Genomic DNA, 24164 nt, shown 5'->3' on the forward strand with positions numbered 1-24164 from the left:
TTTAAAACACTACACATGCAAAGTAGGAGGAAAGTCAAAAGTACCAAAGTCTATTTAAGAAACTAGTATTTAAGAGGTACCCACAGCAACAAGGAATGATTAGGAGAGGAAGGGAAAAAAACCAAGGACCCTTTTACAGATGTCAAGGGAAGAAAGCATAATAAGGAATGAAGAAATGTCAGGGTAAAAGATAAAAATACCAGGCACTCCTAAATTCTTTTGATATAGTGGTGCAAAGCCATGCAGTATCATCGTGGATCAAAGTGTGAAAATGTTAGGGAGAAAAAGAGAGGACTGACAAGTACACATATTGGTAAACCCTAAAAGTCCTTTCTTCTAGTAACCATAGCACCATTATAAGTTAGATTATTTCTACTCCTCTTTCAAAAATCACATTTTTTATGGAACATTAAAAATACAGATACAACTCCTATGTTCAAGAAATTATCTCACAGTGAGTATATATGATTAGATTCTAGAAAATTAAGTACATTATAGAAATCTAATAAACCTTCTTTACTTACTAGACCAGTCACAGTGCAATGTAATTACAGGTTCACTAGGTCCTCCCAAGGATGTAATAAATAAACATTTGTTCTAATTTGCTTTGTTATTTCCTTTTTCAAATTTGTATTGAGTAGCTGATGTGATATATTTACAGGCTTCATAGTTTAAACACTTAAAATGAAATTCATAGCCCCACAGAGCACAGAGGCAAAATAAAGATAGGATTAGCACACTTTCTCAATAGTCTATCTATATAGGCCCAGAGAGCCACCTAGAGGGAAAAGACTACATAAGTATTCAGTGCATAATGCTCACATACCATCACCACTCAAAACCTCCAAAAATAAGAATATTTGTTACCCTGTCTCTGGGAATTTTCCTCAGGATAAAATAATTATGTAAATATGTTGCACTAATAAAACTTAAAATTAATTTTTAAATATCTGCATATGGGTCACTAACAAGATGCAATTCCAGAAGGGAACACTGCTTCCTTAATATATCTTCAAAAATATCTTAGTGTACACTGGGTTGGTGTATGACAAAAAATTATATGGAAGGTAAAGAACCATGGTACTTTACTTAATCAAAATTTTCCAAACATGTTTTCATTAAAGCTTATAAAACACCATTTCAATAACTCATGCTTTTATTAATGTAAGACCCCCGTGGTACCAAAATTATTTTACTTTTATAAAAGCTGGGAAAATACAAATAAACGAGTTTTTAAAATATTTTTATTCTTATTTTGAATTTTTAATAAATTTATGGATCCATAAGCTCAATTTTTTTCTATCAACCCTTTCCATGAAATCCTTTATAAAGCCTCTCGCCCATAGATCAAGGTCAGATATCCCCCTTCTGCAACTTCTTGAATTACCAACTTTAGTTTCATGCAATTGAAATCCCACTCATCCTTTGAGGCCTAACTCCAATACTGCTGTCCTCTTTCTGCGTGAACTAGCTGTGGTTTTCCCTATTGTGAGTACCTCCTACACTTAGTACATCTTTTAGAGATGCAAATTATGCTGCTTCTTTTGGAGGGCTTATCTACATGTCTGATACCCCCCCACACACATGCTTTTAGTTTCTTTGGGGAAGAACTCATTTCCATTTATTGTTACACCCTTTAAAAGACATAATTTGTGGCAGAAGCGTCCCTCCCCCCCCCCCCCGCCCCGAATAACGATTTGTTTCTTTATCTGCTAGGAATTAAACAAATGGCCTAAAATTATCTTCGTTATTAAAAAGTTAGCAAATAAATGCAACACTGCTCTAGTAGACTATACGTACCTGTATTACAAAGTAAAATGCTTAGTTTGTAATTACCACAGAGGTTAATTTTTTAAAAAGTGAACATACTACTTCATACCTACTAAGATGGCTATAATTAGAAAAATGGAATATAACAAGTGTTGGCAAAGATGTGGAGAAATTGGAACCCTTGCTGGTGGTAATACAAAACAATGCAGCCACTATGGACTATAATTTGGTAGTTCCTCAAAAAGCTTAAAAGTTGATCACCAAGTAACTCCATTCCTAGGTATATACCAAAAAAAAAACTGAAAGCAGAAACTCAGACAGATATGTGTACACTAATATTCACACGTAGCATTATTCACAATAGCCAAAAGGAGGAAGCAACCAAAGTGATCAACAGATTAATAACACAATGTAGCATGTATATACAGTGGAATATTATTCGGCCATAACTTTCTGCGGCCATAACAATGTAGCATGTATATACAGTGGAATATTATTCGGCCATAAGAAATTCTGATTCATACTACATGCTGAACCTTGAAAACTATGCAAAGTGAAATGAGTCAAACACAAAAGGAAAATACTGTATGATTCCACTTATATGAAATATCTAGAATAGATAAATTTATTGATACAGAAAGTATATTAGTGGTTACCAGGATTAGGGAAATGGAGTTGCTAAATGGCTACAGAATTTCTGTTTTGTGTGATGAAAAAATTTTGGAAATAGACAATGGTAATGGTTACACAATGTTACGAATATAATTAATGTCATTGAATTGTACACTTAAAACTGATGTGCATTAAAACTGATTTGCATTAAAATGGCAAATTTTATGTTATATATATTTTTCCCACAATTTTTAAGAATTAATAATATAATATACTCAAAACAACTAACTGTACATTTTAAATGAGTAAACTGTATATTTAAATACCTCAATGAAGCTGTTAAAATATACATATAAGGATTTGGATAAAAATGTTATGTATAGCATTATAAATACTTGATTTACTAAATTTGAAGATGCCTGAGTAAATATAATTCACAATAATTTAGCTATGTATATTTAGTATGTATTAAGTAATTAGCCTAGTACTTATAGTAAAGGATAAAAAAGTAAAAATTGGGGGCAATCCAAAAAACTGAACATACTAAAAATACCAACTGAGGACAGAATATAAACAACCTGATCAGAGTGCCGATTTTTCTGGAGATATAAAAGTGTTACTGTGCCTACTCTGTGTCCCCTGCATGAAGATAACAAGCATGTAGATCAACATTTTAATAGGCAATGTAAACTATCTGAAATTGATTCCTAATCAGGAAAGACTATAGTGTTGGATGATTGAAAGGAGGGAGGGAGGGATGGAGAGAGGGAGCCTATTTGTGATCATAAGACCCCAGTACAGTAAAATTATCAGCATTCTGATGCAAAATAAAGCTCCAAAAGGGGGGTGAACAATAACAATACTTCCAAAGAAAGGGGAAGTCACTTTTAGTCTAAGATTATTATCTCTTACATATAATAGATTACTGTCACAAAACACTTACTGTAAAACACCAATTTAATAAATGAGACATTATTATTCTGGATGATATAGCCAAATTCTATACCCTCAAACAAAATATCTATTTGCAGAATAGATATTTTGGTATACAAAAAAATTTTTAAGCAGTTAGGGAAACTTGTTTTTAAAAGAAATGAAATAAATTTTTCCTAAAATTCTTTTAAAATGCCAAAAATTACTACTAATAATTATCTTATGAATGTGGACACAAAAGTCTATAGACGATTTTTAAAGTTTCATGAAAAAAAAATAATCATTCAAAACTAGGTCCCAAAAGAAATATGAATTATGTATTATCTATTTATCTCTTCCATACTAAGTTATTCTAGCTCTCACACCAATTTAAAAAAGGGGGAAATTTTGGATACCCCTCATACATATTCTCTTGTGATCCATTCATTTATTATTTGACCCACTTATAATACCTCTGCCTTAACCCCAAACTATTATTCAATTCTAATCTTACTATAGAAAGAGATCTTTAAAAAACATTTAGAAATAATCTAATAAAAATTTTAAGAAAATCTAATGAAAATTTTAGGAAATCTATCTGTGAAAGGTATGGGCTGAACTATTCCCTTATTTATGAAGAGGTACAAGAGATAGGTATTCTTGCATTTTAATTTTTTTTAAATTTGGATTCTAAGATGATGCTACGAGGGAAACAATGTTAAGTTACCATAATGCTCATACTGGGAATTCTACATACCAATGATTACCTACTCCAACTATACAAGACATCAGAATGCCAACAAAATTCTCAAAATTGTATTCACTGTAAGAGAAATAAATATATACCACAGAATGTGTTTAGCTAGGGATGGAAACACAAAATAGCCGAATAAAACGTAACAATTCTAGAGTCAAAATACTGTGTGTACAGATAACTTTTAGAGGGTTTCTGAAGAGCCTGACCCCTAGTGGTTACAAACTATGGCTACATAACGCCAAAGATTTATTTATTTATTTTTTTAAACAGCCAGTTTTGAGCAAGTGGAAAAGAAAAATAATTAGGTGCTTTTATGGGATCTCAATTTCTATCAAAGTAAGAGAAATCTATGCCACTACAAATATGAAAGCTGGCTCAAATTACATTTTAGCTTATATTATCCCCACTGACTGTACTTCATAAAATCATCTCATCTAAATTCCTTCGTACACAGATAAAGAATATGAGATTCAGAGAAGTTTAAGAGCTTGCACAGGCCGTAACCGGTTTGGCTCAGTGGATGGAGCGTCGGCCTGCGGACTGAAGGGTCCCATGTTCGATTCCAGTCGGGGGCATGTACCTTGGTTGCGGGCACGTCCCTAGTGGGGGGTGTGCAGGAGGCAGCTGATCGATGTTTCTCTCTCATCGATGTTTCTAACTCTCTATCCCTCTCCCTTCCTCTCTGTAAAAAAATCAATAAAAATTTTTTTTTTAAAAAAAGAGCTTGTACAGACTGAAAGACAGTGAACACATATAAAAAATAAATAACTGGGAACTTCTTTAATTATATAGTAACAGAAAAGAAGCCAACCAAAATAAAGTATGCTGTACAATTTCCATATCAATACACTGATTTGAGAAGTAGTCATACTTCTTTTGAATGCCTGGAATACAACAAGCACAGCTCTAAAACCTTTCTTTTCATGCAAATGGATCCTGAAGAATTGTTACCTGGGGAAGAACATTGCAGGTCAAAGACAAGAGTGCTGCACACAGCAGTCAGTTACACAGCAGCTGTAAAATAAACACTTCCTCTACACTCTGACTCTATTAAGCATCTATGCCACACATTCCCCAATACCACCACTGCTGGTTAAAATTCCTTCCACATTCTTTCCTCAGTAAATTCTTAATTGCTGGTAGTATTCTATCCTAGACCTTCTCACTTCATATTCTCCTTCTATGTTCCATTTATATAAGAAGTCAATACTTCCCAAGTCTAGAAATCCAGCCTAAAGCTCTTTCCTTTGCTCCCAACTTATTATCCAAAAGCATACAAAGTGAGTAATTATACTTTAAGGCCCCTCTAGAATTTTAAACTCTCCGTGTGTAAAGTTGAAAACATCTTGATGCTCTCTTCCTGAATGACCCACCATCTAAAAGACTGGGTGTCATCCTTGAGTCTTCCCTCATCCCCCACTTCCAGGCCCAAGTCAAATCAATCACTACCTGCTCATTTCCCCCATGCTATGGTTACTTTACTGCCACTGTCTTAGTTTAGGCTACTATCATTACTTCCTAGTAGTAACCAGCTTCCTAGCTTGTCTCCAAGTCTTAATTTCTCCAAGTACCACATCGGTGCCCCACATATCCCAAATCTATTTCTGAATAGTTTTTCTAAAGCTCAAATCATATCAATTCAACTATTCTCCTCTTTGAACCTCTTCTATAGCTCACCACTACTCTTTGGAGAAGATCCAAATTTCTTTTTCTTTTTTATTACTTTTTTATTTTTTATTTTTTTATTGATTTCAGAGAGGAAGGGAGGAGGAGAGAGATAGAAACATCAATGATGAGAGAGATCATTGATTGGCTTCCTCCTGCACACCCCCCACTGGGGATCGAGCCCACAACCCAGGCATGTGCCCTTGACCGGAATAGAACCTGGGACCCTTCAGTCTGCAGGCCAACGCTCTATCCACCAAGCCAAATCGGCTAGGGCAAGATCCAAATTTCTTAACAAGGTTTCCTAATTTACAAGACCTACAGAATATAAGTACACTTATGATGTGTTTAGCCTCATCTTTACCTCTCCTCTACCACCAACAGCTCACTTTCTCCTTGCAGGACTCAAGCACCAAGCTTATTTCCCATCCATTCTCAGCTACTTTGAATTCCCTGAATATGCCATGCTATTCCCTGCAACTAGATATGAAAATGGTATCCCTGCTACCTGGTACCTACTTATCCTCTCCTTCCTGCTTAATCCTTTACTTAGGTAACTCCTGTTCATCATGATCTCTCTCACCCAAGGCAATACAAAAAGACTTCACTACTAAAAGAGATCTCCAAAACTTAGTTAGATGTCCCTCCTGTGTGCTCCCTATACTTGGCCACATAATGGCCACTGAATCACTGGATCGTGATACCCATTCATTCGTTTCTCTTCCACACCAAAATGTGAGCTTGAGCTTATGGCACATTAACACATACTCTTCAATGGTTGTTTAACAAATGAATGGAACCTGCAACATACCACAAAACCTTCTACTGTACTCTAAATTTATTATATTTCTAGTTTTGGAAAGCATCTCCTATGATATATTTGGAATAATAAAGGAATTGTCCAAAGAGATATTATAATGGTCAGACTATACTCTCCAGTTACCAAACAAACACTAATCTAGATGTTACTGTGAAGGTGTTTTGCATATATGATTATCATCTATAATCAGTTCACTCTGAAAAAAAGAGAATATCCTGAATGATCTGGGTGGGCCTGATCTAATTAGTTAAAACGCCTTATGAACAGAACTGAGGTTTTTCTGAAAAAGAAAAAACCCCCACCTGTGGACTAGAGCTTCAGTTTCTGCTTGAGCTTACAACCCTTCCTGACCGCCCATCTGTGGGTTTCAGACTGATCTGACCAACCCCCACAACCACATAAGCCAATTCATCTCAATAAATAGCTTTATTCTGTTCTGTTTCTCTGATGGAACACTGACTGATACAGGCACCTACTCAACAAAACTACACATCAGACCAGACCCTGAATATAACATGATAAAGAGGTCAAAAGATCAGAAAAGAATATTAATTTTAATTGAGGCCCTTTGCTATGCAATTTACATTATTTCATTTAATCCTCACACCAACCCTATAAAAATAACAGTTATTCCCATTCCTTTATTCATTCAATATATATATATATATATATATATATATATATATATATATATATACCTATCACACGCCAATCACTGCCAGTCACTGTTCTAAATGTGAGGAATACAGCCTGAAAGCACACAGACTAGGTCCCGCTGCCATGGAGCTTAGAGTATGGGTGAAGACAATGAACCTGAGCGGTTACAGAAGCATGTCTCAGTTCATACAACTGTATGTGAAGATGCCAGAATTTTGACCTGAGTTGTGTGGTTCCAAAGCTCTCCTCATTTAATTCCAATGCAACAAGATATATTCATCATGGAGGAATTTAACAAGCTGTGTACCCAGAAAATGTACACTATAAGATACATAAAGTGGCTTAGGCCCAGATCCCAATGTGTAATATAGACAGCAAGTTCCCCAATAAAACAGAGGATGACATAATCCCTAAGAAAGATTCTGTAGAAGAGGCAGGAAGATTTGAGCAAGTGCTTGAAAGAACACTAGTAGAGATGAAGCAACCTGAAAGTTAAGAAGCATAGCATGAACAAGAACGGGGGCAAAGAAAGGTGTAGGATGTATTTTTAAGAAACTGAATACATAGTACAGTTTGACTGTAGTAGAAAGTCTGGATCCAGGAGCTGTGAAAAGGACTAGTCCTACCTCCCACATTCACCACAATTCCATTTCTCACCCCATGTCCACTTCAAAACTCTTCAGTGCTAGGTTTGTTTGGAGGTCTTTTTTTAGATTAACATAGTAACTATATACCAAATGGACTGAAGAAAGTGGGAGCAGGGTGTGACTGGTAAAAAAATTCTGGATTAGCTGAGGTTGGAAATGGAAAGGAAGAAAAGGACAGAAAGATAGTAAAAAAAAAAATATCTAGGAAAGTGATTATAAAGTAATGGAAGCACTGACAGAAGTATTCAAAGTGCTGACACAAATGTTAAACAGAACCATCTGAGAAAGTACTTAGTATCACCTTATTTATAGCAAGTAGTTAATAAATACTCCTTTTTTTAAAAAAAAAGCTTCATTGAGATAAAATTTGTATAGAATTTAGCTTTTTAAAGTGGTTTTTAGTATATTAATAGTGTTGTGAATATATCCTCTTTATAACTTAATTTCAGAACATTTTCATCACACACAAAAGAAATCCCATAGCCATTAACAGTCATTCTTCACCCTACCCTCAGCCATAGACAACCACTAATGAATTTACTTTCTGTTTCTATAGGTTTGTCTATTTTGTATATTTCATATAAAGGGAATCATACAATATGTAGTCTTTTGTTTTGCTTGTTTGTTTTTGTAATCCTCACCCAAGGACATGTCCATTGATTCGATAGATAGATAGATAGATAGATAGATCGATCGATCGATAGAGACATCCATCGGTTGCCTCCCATATGCACCCCAATGGGAGTCAAACCCACAACCTAGGTATGTGCTCTGACTGGGAATAGAACGGATGACGCTCCAACCAACTGAGCCACACTGGACAGAACACAATATGTAGTCTTAATAAATGTTTCTTGAATATTAATCAGAACTTCCAGAAGAAGAGCTAGTTCTGAAAAGAAAATTATGAGTTTATGATGCATTACTGTGAGACGAAGATGCCAATCAACTGGTGATGTAAACAGTCACCTGAGTATGCAACTAAATGTTTATACAAAGCATTATGCCTCCCAACTCCAACATTCTAGGTCATCCAGGCAGAGAAGAAAGGGAAACAATGTAGGGAGGTTGAAATTCCCATGAAAAAAGATTTTACAGCACAAAAAGCAGTGAGGTGACTGATTTAAGAAGACTTTTACCAATGAACTGGACAAAGAAATAAATGAAAGAGAAAGAATAGGCTCAGAGGCAGAAGAATCAGAACACAATTATGAAGACTGAGGAAGAGGAGCCACCTATATAGCACAGAAGGCTTCAAGGAGGAGGAAGAATGCAAAAAGACTTCAGGATTCAGTAGCTTTAGAAAGCTGAGTTTCAATACTATGTGTGTGTAGTTCAGAAAATAAACGCTTTAATAAGGGAAAATGAATAGCAAAATTTGGACAGAAAAAAATAGTCTAGCCTTCAGCCAGTTTTGAGAAGGACAAAAGGCAAATGTACAAGTAAAATATTTCAAAAGTGCAGAGTATTCTTAAATATAAGGTACAATTATTTCTAAACACTCCTTGTACAAATCTCAATTAACTGGTCATTAAAAAATAAAGTAAAATGTTGTATAGACTTATTTCTTCAGAGTGAGACCTATCAAAAGTCTACCATTTTAAAACACAGGTATTATTCCAAGGGTTTCTATATCAAGTTTGAACACATGTAGAATAGAAAACATTTCTGTAATGCATCATAAAACACCATTAACCTTTTGCACTCGGATGTCGAGTGTGACTCGACTTGGTTAGCATTAGAATAAAGGATTCGAGAAAAAAGCAAGCGAGTGCAAAGGGTTAAACCTTATATAAACAAATAAAAACACAGATTTCTCTCCTACACTATGTAATGATTTTTTTTTTTTTTTAAGGCTGTGAAAACAGCCATAGGAATTCAATAGGAAGAAGTGTAGATAACTGGGCAGTCACTAGTCATAACCCAGCCTGAACCTGTTACCAGCTCACTTTACACCTTAGATAAATAATTTAGTGTCTTTACATTTTAAATACAAATAAAATGCAAACATCACACTTCATTAATCAGGCTAATATATTTAATATTCAAAAAAGAAATCAGAATATTTTTAAATAATCCAAATTTTAAAAATAAGGTTGACTTTCAGTTAATGCAAAAAGCCTTCAGTTAAAAGGATTTTAAAATATTTCCTTTTTATAGGAAGTTAAAAATGTGATGCAATTTTCAAAAATATATCTATGCATAACTATTAATTGTAAAAAGTAATCCTCAGAGATAAAACTTGCACAAAAAGAACAAAAAAATGGCTTGAGGTTACAATAAGAGCAAAATAGGAAAATGAGTTTCACTATAAAAATTTGCAGACATAAAATTTCATTTACCTTTTTGAACATAACTAGTGAGATGACTGCTGATGCTGTGAAAAGTGCTGCTATGATTATCATCATGATTCCAACAGGAATACTTTTGTTGAGACCAGTAAGCGATGAAATCCAACCACTATCAAGTAACAAAAAGAAAGTATAATCAGGCAAATAAATCAATGCACATTTAAAAAATAACATTAACAACTAACATATATTCAGCTCTTATGAGCCAAGCAATGTCCTTGTTCTTTATACAAGTTAACTCATTTAATTCTCACAACAATCCTATAAGATAATGCTGTTTTTAATCTCTATTTTACAGGTGAGGAACTGAGTCACTGAGCTATTCAGTATCTGCCCAAGGTCATACAGCTAAATGGCATAGTATGAATTCAAACCCAGGCATCAAACTCCAGCCTTAAGTGTATACCACCAGATTTTATATTTTTTAAGCCTAGGAGTTCATTATTACTTTCTTTTAAAGTTCATTTTAAATTCTGCTTAATTATGGAAGAAAATATTTGCAAACCATATATCCAACAAAGGGTTAGCATCCAGAATATATAAAAAACTTTCAAACCTCAACAGTAAAAAAAAAAAAAAAAAAAAAATTGATAGGAAAATGGGCAAAAGACATGAAGAAACATTTCACAAATAGGATACAAAGATCACAAATATGCACATGAAATGATGTTCAACATCATGAGTTATTAGGTTCTAGGAAAAAGTAGCATTCATTATCTTTTATTTTTATTAAGATTTAAAAAAATGTTTTTATTGATTTCAGAGAGGAAGGAAAGGGGGGAGAGAGAGAAATCAAATTAAAACCTCAATTAGATATCACTACACACCTATCGGGATGAGTAAAATAAAATCAGTGACAATACCAAATGCTGGTGAAGAAGTGGAGGCTGACTCACTCACACATAGTTTTTGGGAATGTAAACTGGTACAGCCATTCTGGAAAACTGTCAGTTTCTTAAAAAACACTAAATATGCAACTTCCATATGAACCAACAATTACAATCTTGGATATTTATCACAGAGAAATAAAAATTTATGTTCACAAATGTTTATAGTGACTTTATTCATAATAGTCCAAATACTAGAACTCTAGAGTCCTTCAACTCTAGTTAAACAAACTGTGGTACATCCATACCATGAAATACTGCTCAGGAATAAATACACACAACAACCTGAATGAACCACCCAAGAATGATGCTGAGGGAAAAAAAGCCAAAAGTTACATACTGTATAATTCCATTTATTTACTAGTAATTACATAATTTATATAATTCTTGAAATGACAAAATAACAGAAATGACAAATTAGTGATTGCTGGCATTAAGGAGGAAATCGGAGCAGGAGGAAAGTGAATTTGGCTATAAAAGGGCAGCATGAGGGATCCTTTGGGGATGGAAGTGTTCTCTATCCTGCCTTCATCAATGTCAAGATCCTGGTTTTGATATTATACCATAGTTTGACCAAGATATTACCACTGGAGAAACTAGGGAAAGAGTACTTGGGATCTCTCTGAATTTTTTTTTTTTATAACTGTATGTGAATCTACAATTAACTCAAATAGTTTAAATCTAATGAATTACATGAGATCCATTATAAAACAGGTCATCCTATATGCATACTCACTTGCAGACTCCTGTGCTATTTCATTACTACACATGCTGTTGTGCTCAATTTTAACACTTTTTTGAAGTTTGTGAAAAAGAGTAAGATATTATTTCAATTTCATAATAAAAAAAAAAAACTTGTGCTTTTAACATGAGCAGTATTTTTTAATTAAATATTTAAAACATTTCCATTTCCTCAAATGCCAAAGACTAAGCACTATTTAAAATGATAATGAATGCACTGGCCTATGTGGCTCAGTGGTTGAGCATCGACCCATGAACCAGGAGGTCACTGTTCGATTCCTATTCAGGGCATATGCCTAGGTTGTGGGCTAGTCAGGGCATATGCCTAGGTTGTGGGCTTGATCACCAATAAGGGGCATGCAGGAGGCAGCTGGGTGATGATTCTCTCTCATCATTGATGTTTCTATCTCTCTCTCCCCCTCCATTCCTCTCTGAAATCAATAAAAACATTTTTTTAAATCTTAAAAAAAAATAAAAGATAATGAATGCTACTTTTTCCTAGAACCTACTTAAAATACCAATATATTATCTGCATTAGATCTGCAAAGCTACCGAAAGCTATCTGATTGCCAGTCACTACTCTGATTCAGTAAGCATACTAAATGTAAGTCCTCAATACACTCTAGTTACATGATCATTTTAGTTTATGTACACTGCAGTAAATTTGCCAAGTATATGCTCTTAGCTTATAAAAATTCAATTGTGCCAGGCCAGTATGGCTCAGTGGTTGAATGTCAACCTATGAATCTAGGGGTATCAGATGGAATCTCAGTCAGGGCACATGCCCGGGTTGTGGGCTCAATCCCCAGTAGGGGGTGTGCAGGAGGCAGCCTATCAATGATTCTCTCTTATTGATGTTTCTATCTCTCCTTCTCCCTCTCTGAAATCAATATATATATATATGTATATGTATATATATATGTATATATATTTTAAAGAATTCAACTGCATGTAACTCAAGTTATAAAAGAAAGAAGAGAGTGAAGGATAATTTTAGAGATATGCTCTTTTCCACCTGTTGTTTCATTCAAGGAGTGTTTGCTCCAGAGTGTATGAAGAGAGATATAAATCTGCTATTACCTCCTAGCCTGGGTCCAAATAGTGTCCATTTCTGAGGATCTCCTAATGAGTGACCTTTTGTCATATGGAGAATGATTATATTATTAAAAATATATGTACAGATTTGGAAGCAGATGAAGTGTCCATCAGTAGATGAGTGGATAAAAAGCTGTGGCCCATTTATACAATGGAATACTACTTGGCTATTAAAAAAAAAAAAAAAAGGAAGGAAATCTTACCTTGTGTGACAGCATGAATAGACCTGAAGAGTGTTATGCTAAGTGAAATAAGCCAGTCAGAGAAAGACAAGTACCATATGATTTCACTCATATGTAGAATCTAATCAGCAAAATAAACTAAAAAACAAAATCGAAACAGACTTACAGATAAGAAAACAGACTGACAGCTGTAAGAGGGGAGGAGGGTTGTGGGACTGGGTGGAAAAAGGTAAAGAGATTAAGAACAAAACAACAAGAAGAAGAAAACTCATAGACACAAAGACAACAGTATGGGGATTACCAGAGGGAAGGGGGGTGGGGGAGGTAGAAGAGTCAGTATAAGGGAGATAAATGGTGATGGAAAGAGACTTGACTTGGGGTGGTGAACACACAATACAATATACAGATGATGTATTATAGAATTATACACCTGAAACCTATATAATTTTACTAACCAATGTCACCCTAATAAATTCAATAAAAAAGAAAAAATATATATGTAATATTATGTATGTGTATGCAGTGATTCCACTCTTCAAAGACGTGTGTACATGCGCATGTGTATGTATATGAAAACATGTTTGTATACCTAAAATAGTCCTTTACACATAATAGGTCCCTTTTCCTTAAAACCCTTGAATTTCTTTTCTCTCCCTTCTACTATCCTTGGCCTTCCTATCTGATCACTCCTCAGTCTCCTTTTTACAAAATTTCCTCTTAGTGCCCATGATATACACATTTTATTTAAACTAGATATAATGTGTCATTTTTAAAAATGGGAACATAATTTTCAAATAGAATGGTTTTTCAAAAGGCTATGCCTTAGAAAATACTAAAAAAAATGCAATTTTTACTTTTATTTATTTCCTTTTGCTAATGTGGCTTTGCTCTGTTAACTATTTTTAGGAAGCCAAAAATTACATAAAGATACATGATGAACAGATTAACTAGAGTAATAAAATGACTTACCAGTTGCCCCAGTTGTGAAATCCTGCAGCCTGTAGTACATGTACGGCAAACTGACAAATATAGACGAAGAAGAATACAAAGAATCTGAATGAACTGTCACTCCTTTTTTAAAAAGGTGGGGAGGGGGAGGGAGAGAAAGAAGGAGAAAATGTCATTTTTCTTAATACCTTTACATTCACATGCAGACTGACACTCAATGTTAAAAAATAAAATATTTTTAAATATACCAGCGGCAACTACCTGAGGCTTGAAATTACAATAACATAATTTATGTGAAACCTTTATCCAAATACTAGATGATATTGTTTTTATTACTGCAACCTCACTTTGTCAATTTCCAACTGTACCACAAAACATCTTAACAAAAAAATGTAGTTTTCCTTTTTTTTACTAGTTTCACTGAATTATAATTAACATACAATAAACTGCAACTATTTTAATGTAGAGTTCAATGGTTTGACATATGTATATACCCATGAACCTTCTCCAATAAAAATCATAAACTTATCCCGTTTCCTTGTGCATGTAGTCCCTCCCTCTCTACCCCACCCACTGTTTTCTGTCAGTATAGCTTTCATATTTTAGAGTTTTATATAAATGGGATCATAAACTATATATTTTTTTCTTGTCTGCCTCTTTCACTCAGCACAATTATTTGGAGATTCACTCGTGTTGCATGTGTTAAAAGTCCCTTCCTTTTCAATGTTATGTAGCAGTGCATTGTATAGATAGACCAATTTTATTCATTCACTCACTGATAGTCATTTAGGTTGTTTCTGGAACACCTGGGGAGTTTATGTTTAACATTTTAAGAAACTGCCGAACTGTTTAATGAAGCATTTATTTCATTTTATATTCCCAACAGCAGTGTATAAGTGTTCCAGTTCCTCCACATATACACTTGGTATGCAGTCCTTTACATTTTAGCCATGCTAACAGGTATATAGTGATATCTCATCTGATTTCAATTTGCATTTTCCTAATACCTAATGTTGCTGAGCACTATTTCATGTGCTTTTTGTCATCGATATGTCTTTGGTGAACTGTTGACCACCCACAAAGCCAAAAATGGTGCATACATTATCTCTAATCTCTTATCAACTCAGCAAATACTATCACCAATTTACACTCAACAAACTGAGGCACTGAGAGTTTTTATTGCAATTTCCTAGGAGCACACAATTTTTAAGTGGAGAAGCCAGAATTCTAACCTTTTCTCAGTATGTTTCCAATAGTTATACTTCTTCAACAACACACTGCCTCATTAATAATTACCTAATAAATATTTTAAAGTATTTACATAATGCTTAGTGATTTGGGGAAGCATAAAATTAAAAATAGTTATAATCTTTTAAAAACATATAAATGAGCCCAGACAGTGTGGCTCACTGGTTGAGCATCCACCTATGAACCAGGAGGTCACAGTTTGATTCCTGATCAGGGCACATGCCCGGGTTTTGGGCTTGATCCCCAGTAAGGAGTGTTCAAGAGACAGCCGATCAATGATTCTCTCTCAACATTAATGTTTCTATCTCTCTCTCCTCCTTTTCTAAAATCAATAAAAATATATATTTTTTTAAAAAGACACATATAAATGACAAAATGGCAACTCCAAGTTTAATTCTGATACCTAATAAACTTACCTTTTAAAATCACATGTAGCCCTAGCTGGTTTGGCTCAGTGAATAGAGCATTGGCCTGTGGACTGAAGGGTCCCAGGTTTGAATCCAGTCAAGGGCACATACTTCGGTTGCAGACTCCTCCCCAGCCTGGGCCCTGGTCGGGGTGTGTGCAGGAGGCAACCAATTACTGTGTTTCTCTCACGTGATGTTTCTCTTGGTCTTTCCCTCTCTCTCTCTCTAAAAATCAATGGAAAAATATTGCCCTATCCGATTTGGCTCAATGGATAGAGCATCGGCCTGCGGACTAAAGGGTCCCGGGTTCGATTCCGGTCAAGGGCATGAACGGGCTAGATCCCCAGTAGGGGGTGTGCAGGAGGCAGCCAATCAATGATTCTCTCTCATCATTGATATTTCAATCTCTCTCTCCCTTTCCCTTTCTCTCTCTGAAATCAATAAAAATATATTTTTAAAAAAAGAAAGAAAAATATCCTCAGGTGAGGACTAAAAAATATATATATGCCTGGCCTAAAAAGTTTACTTACCCATTATCTATGGACTTACATAGTATGTTCAGACGTTTGTTTCATTTCTCAATCATCATTCTTAAAATACAATACAAAACCCTTGAATATCCCGACTGCCCTTTCTCAAAGGCAGAAATCTCTATCAAAACCAATCTCAAATACTAGTAAAGCACCTACATGAATAAGTAAAATCTCTTTAGAAATCCTATATTTAATATAAATAATCATATCCAATGTATCTGGTTTGAGTTTCATATTTAAGGAAGAAATCTGTGATGAATAAATGTTTAACAAACTTTACTAAGTACTTCCAAAGAGACTTTGACTCACAAACACTTGGCAATCTGGGTGAAGAAAATCCCAAAGTTACACACTGAGAAGGTGTATATTAATGATTTCAAATATTCTAATTTCAACTTTCACCATAAAAATTTTTCCTCTCAGTTCTGCTCCAAATAGAGAAACCCAGATAATTAGCATATTTGTGATATACTCTAAAGGCTTGAAATAAAAGCTAAAAATCTAGTCTACAACTGGCAAAGAAAGAGAACAAAAGGAAGTGAGTGACTTCAAGTAACAAATGGCAAAAGACTGGCTTTTTGTTTGTTTTGTCACTTGAGGACCTTTATCCACTGATTTTTTAGAGAGTGGAAGGGGTAAATGGGAGGGAGAGAGAAAAACCTAGATGTAAGAGAGACACATCAACTGGTTGCCTCCCACTCATGCACTGACAGGGGCCAGGGATCAAACCCACAACCCAGATACATGACCCTGACTGGGAATCAAACCTGTGACCCTGTGGTCTGAGGGCCACTCTAACCACTTAACAACACCGGACAGGGCAAAAACTGGTTTTTAATAGTCTGTTTGGCTATATTAGTCATAGAGGTTTAAAATCCAAAGTCTCTAGTCTCAGGTCACTTTTACAATTTCAAATTGATACAGCCCATTGCCACCCACCAGTATTATTACGGTTATACTGGTAACATGACAAAAGTAGGCAGGCAGAGGCCAGATGTCAAAAAATTAAAAATTGGTAAACCTTGTGAGCCAGGCTTAGATAACAAGGAAAAGAACTCTCTTCCTACATCGTGCAAAAAGTAAATAGTTCCTTTTAATTTCTCTCCAACCCACATCTACGGGGGTCCCTTGCCGCATTCCTTGACAACCAAACTCCCATATTTCAATAAATACCCAAAGGTTCTTTCCTCATTTCCTCTCCTCCCATCTATTTTCCCCTGCATTTTATTTCTAACCAATTTAGTTTTCTGTTGAGTGACACCTTTTATCTCCAAATTCTCAATCTTCTCTCTTTTCTTTCTGTCCCCCCAACCCCATCTGTTTACATATCTGGGTTTCTAATTCCATATTTTGTGTGTGTGAGGTGGGGATGGTAAACATTCTAGTTAATCAAAGAAATTTTATGTTGAAATGGAAAAAAAGTTATAAAATTGAATGTGACCTTTAATTTCCCTAATATATCATCTGCACAATACTGGTACATGCCTATTTCTCAGTAATGCTACCTCTCATTCATGAGAGTTGAAAGAGATTCATTATTCATAAATTAATTTATTCAAATAAAAATGAGTTGATAAACAACTGAATATATGGACTCAAACAGTGCTAGCATCTAAATCAGCATTTCCCAATGTTTATTTCTTAAAACAATAGTCCAAAAAGGTGCTTGACAAAATAATAAGTATAATAATAACGGTTTCATGATCAAATCATAAAGCACACTAGGCTCTTAAAGAGTCTAAGAAATCCTAAAATGAAGTAACTTGCTGAACTTTATTATCCAGCTATTCCCAAACGTAAGCTAATGAACCGTTTTTTTTCCACAACACCTACTAATTGCCCACTGAATATGCATTTAGGAAATGTTACTCCTAACCAACAATTAAATATACCATGCAAAGTATTATACTTCATCTTATAGTCTAAATATTTTTTAAATGTTGCTGTCTTTTGAAAAACCAAAAGTGAATTTACACAGAACATACTTAACAAAGTTGCTAGGTGAAAGTGATTCACTTTAAACATAACATGCATTTACGTTACCTAGTTTCATTTAAGATTTAGGCTATAATGACCACTTGTGATTGAATACACATGAATATAATATATAGACTTTTCTGAAGGTGTTATACAATAAAAAAAAATTTTTAATGAAAATGCCAATTTTCCCGTTAAAGTGTACCATGAGTATTTACTTCACAGGTTTTAAAGAGCATATTTTAAAGTACACACATTTTACCTGAAAGCTCCGTAAAGTGGTCTGTACCAACAGACAAATGAACAAGGAGTAAAAAGCAAGAACCACAGGATACTCAATCCAAAATCAACCCCTCTTGTAGCATCAACACAAAACCAAGCCAAGCATCCGAAGATATTTAGAAACAGTGTTACCGTATGGACTGTGGAATCAAAAAACAAAACAGAAAAGAAATGTTTACAATTAATTTATGAGGTTCATTCAACAAAAATTATAAATGAAAAAAATACTTCCCAAGAGCGAATGTATTTTACACCATGTTTTCATTTAGTATTTTTCAAAACATTGCTGTTTCTTATGCATTTGATTTGAAAATAGAGTAATCACAGGAAAAGGAGTCCTAATACATGCACTGTTTGGCAAAACTTCTTCTGGCCCTTTTTTAAAGGGCAATTACACAGGCAAACCAGAGAAGTACTACCTAAAGGGCCTCTCCCCTGAGGAAACAGGTGATATGTCTCCGGATTGAAGGCTCAGGAAGAAAGTAGTGCCTGCCAGGAAAAGAACCAGGACTTGGGAGGGGAAAGATCCTACACTCAGAACTATATTTTTACAGAGTGGGTCTGCAGACGTCTCTCTGAGCAGATTATACACAAAAGAGAAGTGCCCTGTGCAATCTCATCATGATATGTTTAAACAATAAAATTGGAATCATTGGACTAAAAATAATCAATACAGTAGAAATTTCCAGTGACTACAAAGTCAATCTGTAAGGATTATTAATTTGTCTTCATTGAGTTGTCCATTTTTTTTAAAGTCCTGGGATTCAAACTGTGTTTTGGTAGAGGATTACACTTATTAAAGAAAAAAAAGTACACTATGATGCATTTCAGCTCCAGTGGCAGACCTTTCTTTAGTTAACATAAATAGATCTTGGCACCAACTCTTCATATGTTGTTAATAATTATTTTCCCTGACAGACCAAAAACAAAAAATCTGGATAACATATAACTATACACTATAATCCTAAAAACCACATTTACCCATTATAATAATTTTAAGCACTTGCAAAAATTTATTACTGGCTGAATTTATTATAGAAAATAAATTCTTTCAGAAGTTAAAATAATTTTAATGCAAATTATCAATACAAAAGTATACTGACAAACTACTAGTTGAATAAAAATAAATAAAAACCTAGTGAATCTAAATAAAAAACTCACATTAAAAACAAACTTTAAAATTCCTTTAAATCATTAATCAAATAAGAGTAATAATTAATGAAACAGGGCAAAAACACACATTCTAGGATGCCTCATCTAATTTGCTCTCATCTAACAACTAGATAAATACACAATCTCTAGAATAGGAGAAAAAGCTCCAGAGGAAAAGATCTAGATAATAGTGATATAATAATATTGAGCTAATCAATCTGTGTATTTCCATTTTTCATCTATAAAAATGCAGGAACTCTTCCAGCCTTAAAATTCCATTCCATTCTATTATACAAGAATGATTCTTACTAATAATTACTTTATTCCAATTAGGATTTCTAACTCTCATGAAAGCTTGATTAACAAATTTACTCAAAATCTTTTGCCTCAAAATAAAAGTAGTTCGGTTAAGGATGGCTTAAAAACAGAATTGAAAAGATTGTGAGATAGAAAATTATTACTCTGTTAACATTAAATGGCATCTAACTGCCTAAAAAAGTATTAAATGTTCAGAACATTCTAAGTCAAATATCAACCTTTAGAGAAATAATTTTTAAAGGTTTATCTACTAATCTGTTTAAAAAAGACAATATATGGGTATGAGTATTTTAAAGTTCACAGAAATTCTTCCAGGTTTAGATAAAAGATTTCAATTTAAGTTTGTGTAATCTATTAAAATCTTTTTCAAAGTGTTTTTATAGTAACAAACAACTATAATCAAAAAGTCATTTATTTGCACTCCAGTGAAGAGTAAAATGTTTAGGCCTACTTATTAAACTAGAGATCAAAAAACACACAGAAAGACAAGGTAATGTGAAATGAATGACTCTGTTGCTAATTTCTATCCAATTCCAAACCACTTGTTGGATTCCAAATGTAGGTAGAATACTAATGAAATATTTAGTCCATTTTGTTGACCTGATCTGCAAGCTGAATGACTCTTCTTCATATAAAATTTCAATTTGCTTTACTAAGCACTTTAAATAAGGTATCTTTGAAAGCATATCTGTCATATTTGGGTTTAAAATGTCAATTACTTCTTCATTTTGGTACTCTGTAGGTGGTATAACATGTAATTCCAGACTCTGGGCTCTGGAGTCAAGTGATTCAACTCCAACCTTCCTGTCTGTGTAATCTTGGACAAGTAACTCATATTCTCTATCCTTTAGTTTCCCTATCTACAAAACTAAGTAATATAATACCTGCTTCATAGTGTGGTTACAATTTAAAAATGTAATATACATAAAAGTGATTAGCATTGTGCCTTGCACAAAGTAAATCCTCAATAAATGTTAGCTCATTATAATTATCACTAGAGGCCCGGTGCACAAAATTCGTGTGGGGGAGGGGCCCTCAGTCCAGCCTGCACCCTCTCCAATCCAGGACCCCATGGGGGATGCCCGATCCTAAACAGGCAGTCGAACATCCCTCTCACAATCCTGGACCGCAGGCTACTAATCGCTCACCTGACTGCCTGCCTGGTCGCCCCTAACTGCCCCCCCACCCTGCCGGCCTGATCACCCCTCACTGCCTCTGCGTGCCGGCCTGATCCCCCTTAACTGTCCCGCCTGCCAGCCTGGTTTCTCCTAACTGCCGCCCCCTGCCGGCCTGGTTGCCCCCAACTGCACCCCCCCACTGGCCTGGTCACCCCTAACTGCCCCCACTGCTGGCCTAGTCGCCCCTCACTGCCCCCCCCACCAGCCTAATCACCCCCAACTGCCCCCCCCTTGCTAGCCTGGTCACCCCAAATGCACCCCCCCTGGCCTGGTCACCCCTAAATGCCCCCCCAGCCGGCCTGGTTGCCTCTTACTGCCACCCCTGCCAGCCTGGTTGTCCCCAACTGCCCCCCCCGCCGGCCTGGTTGCCCCCAACTGCCCCTCCTGCTGTCCTGGTTGCCCCTCACAGCCCCCCTGCTGGCCTAGTCACCCCACGAAGCCTGCTGTTCAGTCATTTGGTCATCCCTCACTAACACCCCTGCCAGCCTGGTCGCCCCACACAGCCTGCTTGTTTAGTCGTTTGGTCATCCCTCACTAACCCCCTGACAGCCTGGTTGCCCCATGCAGCCTGTTTGTTCAGTCATTTGGTCGTCCCTCACTAACCCCCCTGCCAGCCTGGTCGTAGGCAGTCATCTTGTGAGGGCATGACGGTCAATTTGCATATTACTTCTTTCTTACATAGGATTACAATGTAAAAGCATTAGTCAACCCTAAAATCAGTAACAAGTTGACACTTCTTAAAAAGAACTTATTTTGGGGTGGGGGGGGGTAATAGTAAGATATGTACACATATAATACCTCAATAAAAATATTAAAAAAAAAAAAAAAAAAGAACTTATTTAAATACTTCTATTCTATGAAACTTTGAGGCATTATTGAGCTGGTACTAGATCTATTTTGTCACAGGTAACGCTTCTTCAAATCAGAACCTTAACTGGAATCTTGGGCCCTCTCTGAATACAGTTAACAGATCTGCCAACTGAACAGAATTAGGAAAAACTATAGCCAACTATATCATTTCTAAGAACCTCAGAAAGTTATATATTTCTAAGACAAAAAAGGCCTATTTTAAACAAATTGGCATTGGGAAACCAGTTAATCATTCAGTTAAAATTAATCATCCTCCCCATTCAATTTCTATTTACTAAATTCCATAATGAATTTTCTTCCAACCACCATCTCCACCATTGGAATGTTTTTCACTAAGCCAAAGAACATATACCTAAAATGCTAAGCCAATTTCTGCCCATTAAAAATAATTTATATTTTCATATATATGAGTATGTTGATTAAATAAAATATGAGTTGGTTAGCATGTACATACACAGAATCATTACCTTTAATGTTAACAATATACTAGTATAATATATGCTGATGCTAGGGATTCAGCAAAATATATTACATCAACAACAAAATCCAACCCAAAATGAGGGTTAAAAATGTACTACCCATAAGGAATCACTTCTCCCATTCCAGAGCAAGTTCACCTTATACACTGAATGGCCAGATTATTATGATCTCTGAACGCATAATAATCTGGCCACTCAGTAAACACACACACTAGTGACCCAGTGCATGAAATTCGTGCACATTAGGGGATGAATTAGGGGAAATAATTTAATATTGCTACTTGCCCTTTCTCTATAATAGAAATGTCAGAGATGAAAGAAAATTAGTGAAATGTATATGAAAACATTCCTCCTGTCAGAGTCTGGGGCTCACCACAAGACCCAGAGTCAAGTCCCTGCCCACCCACATGCACCTCAAAATCGTGTGAGACCCAGACCCGGCGCCCCCACCTCCCCCAAATGGGCTAGATCCATACCCAGCCAGTCCCACCCTTGTCAAGCCCTGCCGGGCAGGGGGCATAGCCTCAGGTCCCCTAGCCTGGCGCCAAGACAGGAGGCGTGACCTGAGGTCCCCCAGCCCATACCGGGGCAGGGGGCATGCCTTGAGGTCCTCTGACAAGCCCCGCCAGGTGGGGGACACAGCCTGAGGTCCCCTGACAAGCCCTGTGGGGGTGGGAGAGGGTGTAGCCTCAGGTCCCTGCTGATTGCTCATTAAGGCTCCTTATGGGAACTTGGCCTCAGCTGTGGGTGCAGCCATCTTTGTGATGGAGTGATGGTCAATTAGCATATTCCCTCTTTATTAGATAGGATATATATATATATATATATATATATATATATATACACACACACACACAAACACACACACACACAAACACACACACACACACATATACATATATATATACATACAAATTCATGCACAAATTAATATATATATTAAGAGGCCCGGTGCATGAATTTGTGCATGGGTGGGGTCCGGCCAGCCTGGCCAGGGGAAAGGGACATGGGTGGTTGGCTGGCCTACCTGCTGGTCAAACTCCTGGTCGAGGGGAAAATTTGCATATTAGTCTTTTATTATATAGGATATACACTGAGTGGCCAGATTATTATGCGTTCAGAGATCATAATAATCTGGCCACTCAGTGTATAAAGAATGCTCCTAAAAGATTTTGGGGAAAATTACCTCATATTTGAAGGGGGGAAAGGCTCCCTGATCATACAGTAAACACAAACAAATTTCCTCCATCAAGAATGCGCCCTATAAATTATCCATTAACCCAGAGGTTGTGCAGGTGAGAAGTTGTGATAGCTACCTCTCCTACTGACATGATGATATTCAATGGGACTGAGATGACTGGAATGAAAATGAAACAGAGTAAGTGGAAATTCTGTGTACATACAGCAAACTATTAACAGGTTGACATTTTATTTTGGTATACCATGAGTTGTAATTTCACTCAAAGCAATGTGAGCATCATAACCTAAAATGTATGTCCTAATATCCTATTCAATAAAACCTCCTATATTAATTAGGTACTTTAAATAATAATAGTATTCATCCCCACTTGAAAATGAAGTGTAAATTGTGCTCAAAGCTATAAGAAAAATCAGTTTATAATATTAGTGAAATATTATAATATTATAATATTTCACTAATATTATAAACTAATATT

General features: G+C 35.6%; 1 protein-coding gene across 4 annotated transcripts in view; it reads right to left on the reverse strand.

Moving 5' to 3' along the window:
- SCAMP1 (secretory carrier membrane protein 1) overlaps positions 1-24164 on the reverse strand; it is a 113016-nt gene that overhangs the window by 47677 nt on the left and 41175 nt on the right. For all 4 annotated transcript variants that reach the window (XM_054715132.1, XM_008161968.3, XM_054715133.1 and 1 more), the window contains 3 exons: positions 18472-18631; positions 14066-14167; positions 10183-10300 (listed from right to left, as the gene is read on the reverse strand). In XM_054715132.1, the coding sequence (XP_054571107.1) occupies positions 10183-10300; positions 14066-14167; positions 18472-18631 (380 nt within the window). The remainder of the gene's footprint in view (positions 1-10182; positions 10301-14065; positions 14168-18471; positions 18632-24164) is intronic.

Source organism: Eptesicus fuscus, chromosome 4 (assembly GCF_027574615.1).
Source record: "Eptesicus fuscus isolate TK198812 chromosome 4, DD_ASM_mEF_20220401, whole genome shotgun sequence".
In the NCBI taxonomy this organism is placed as follows: Eukaryota; Metazoa; Chordata; class Mammalia; order Chiroptera; family Vespertilionidae; genus Eptesicus; species Eptesicus fuscus.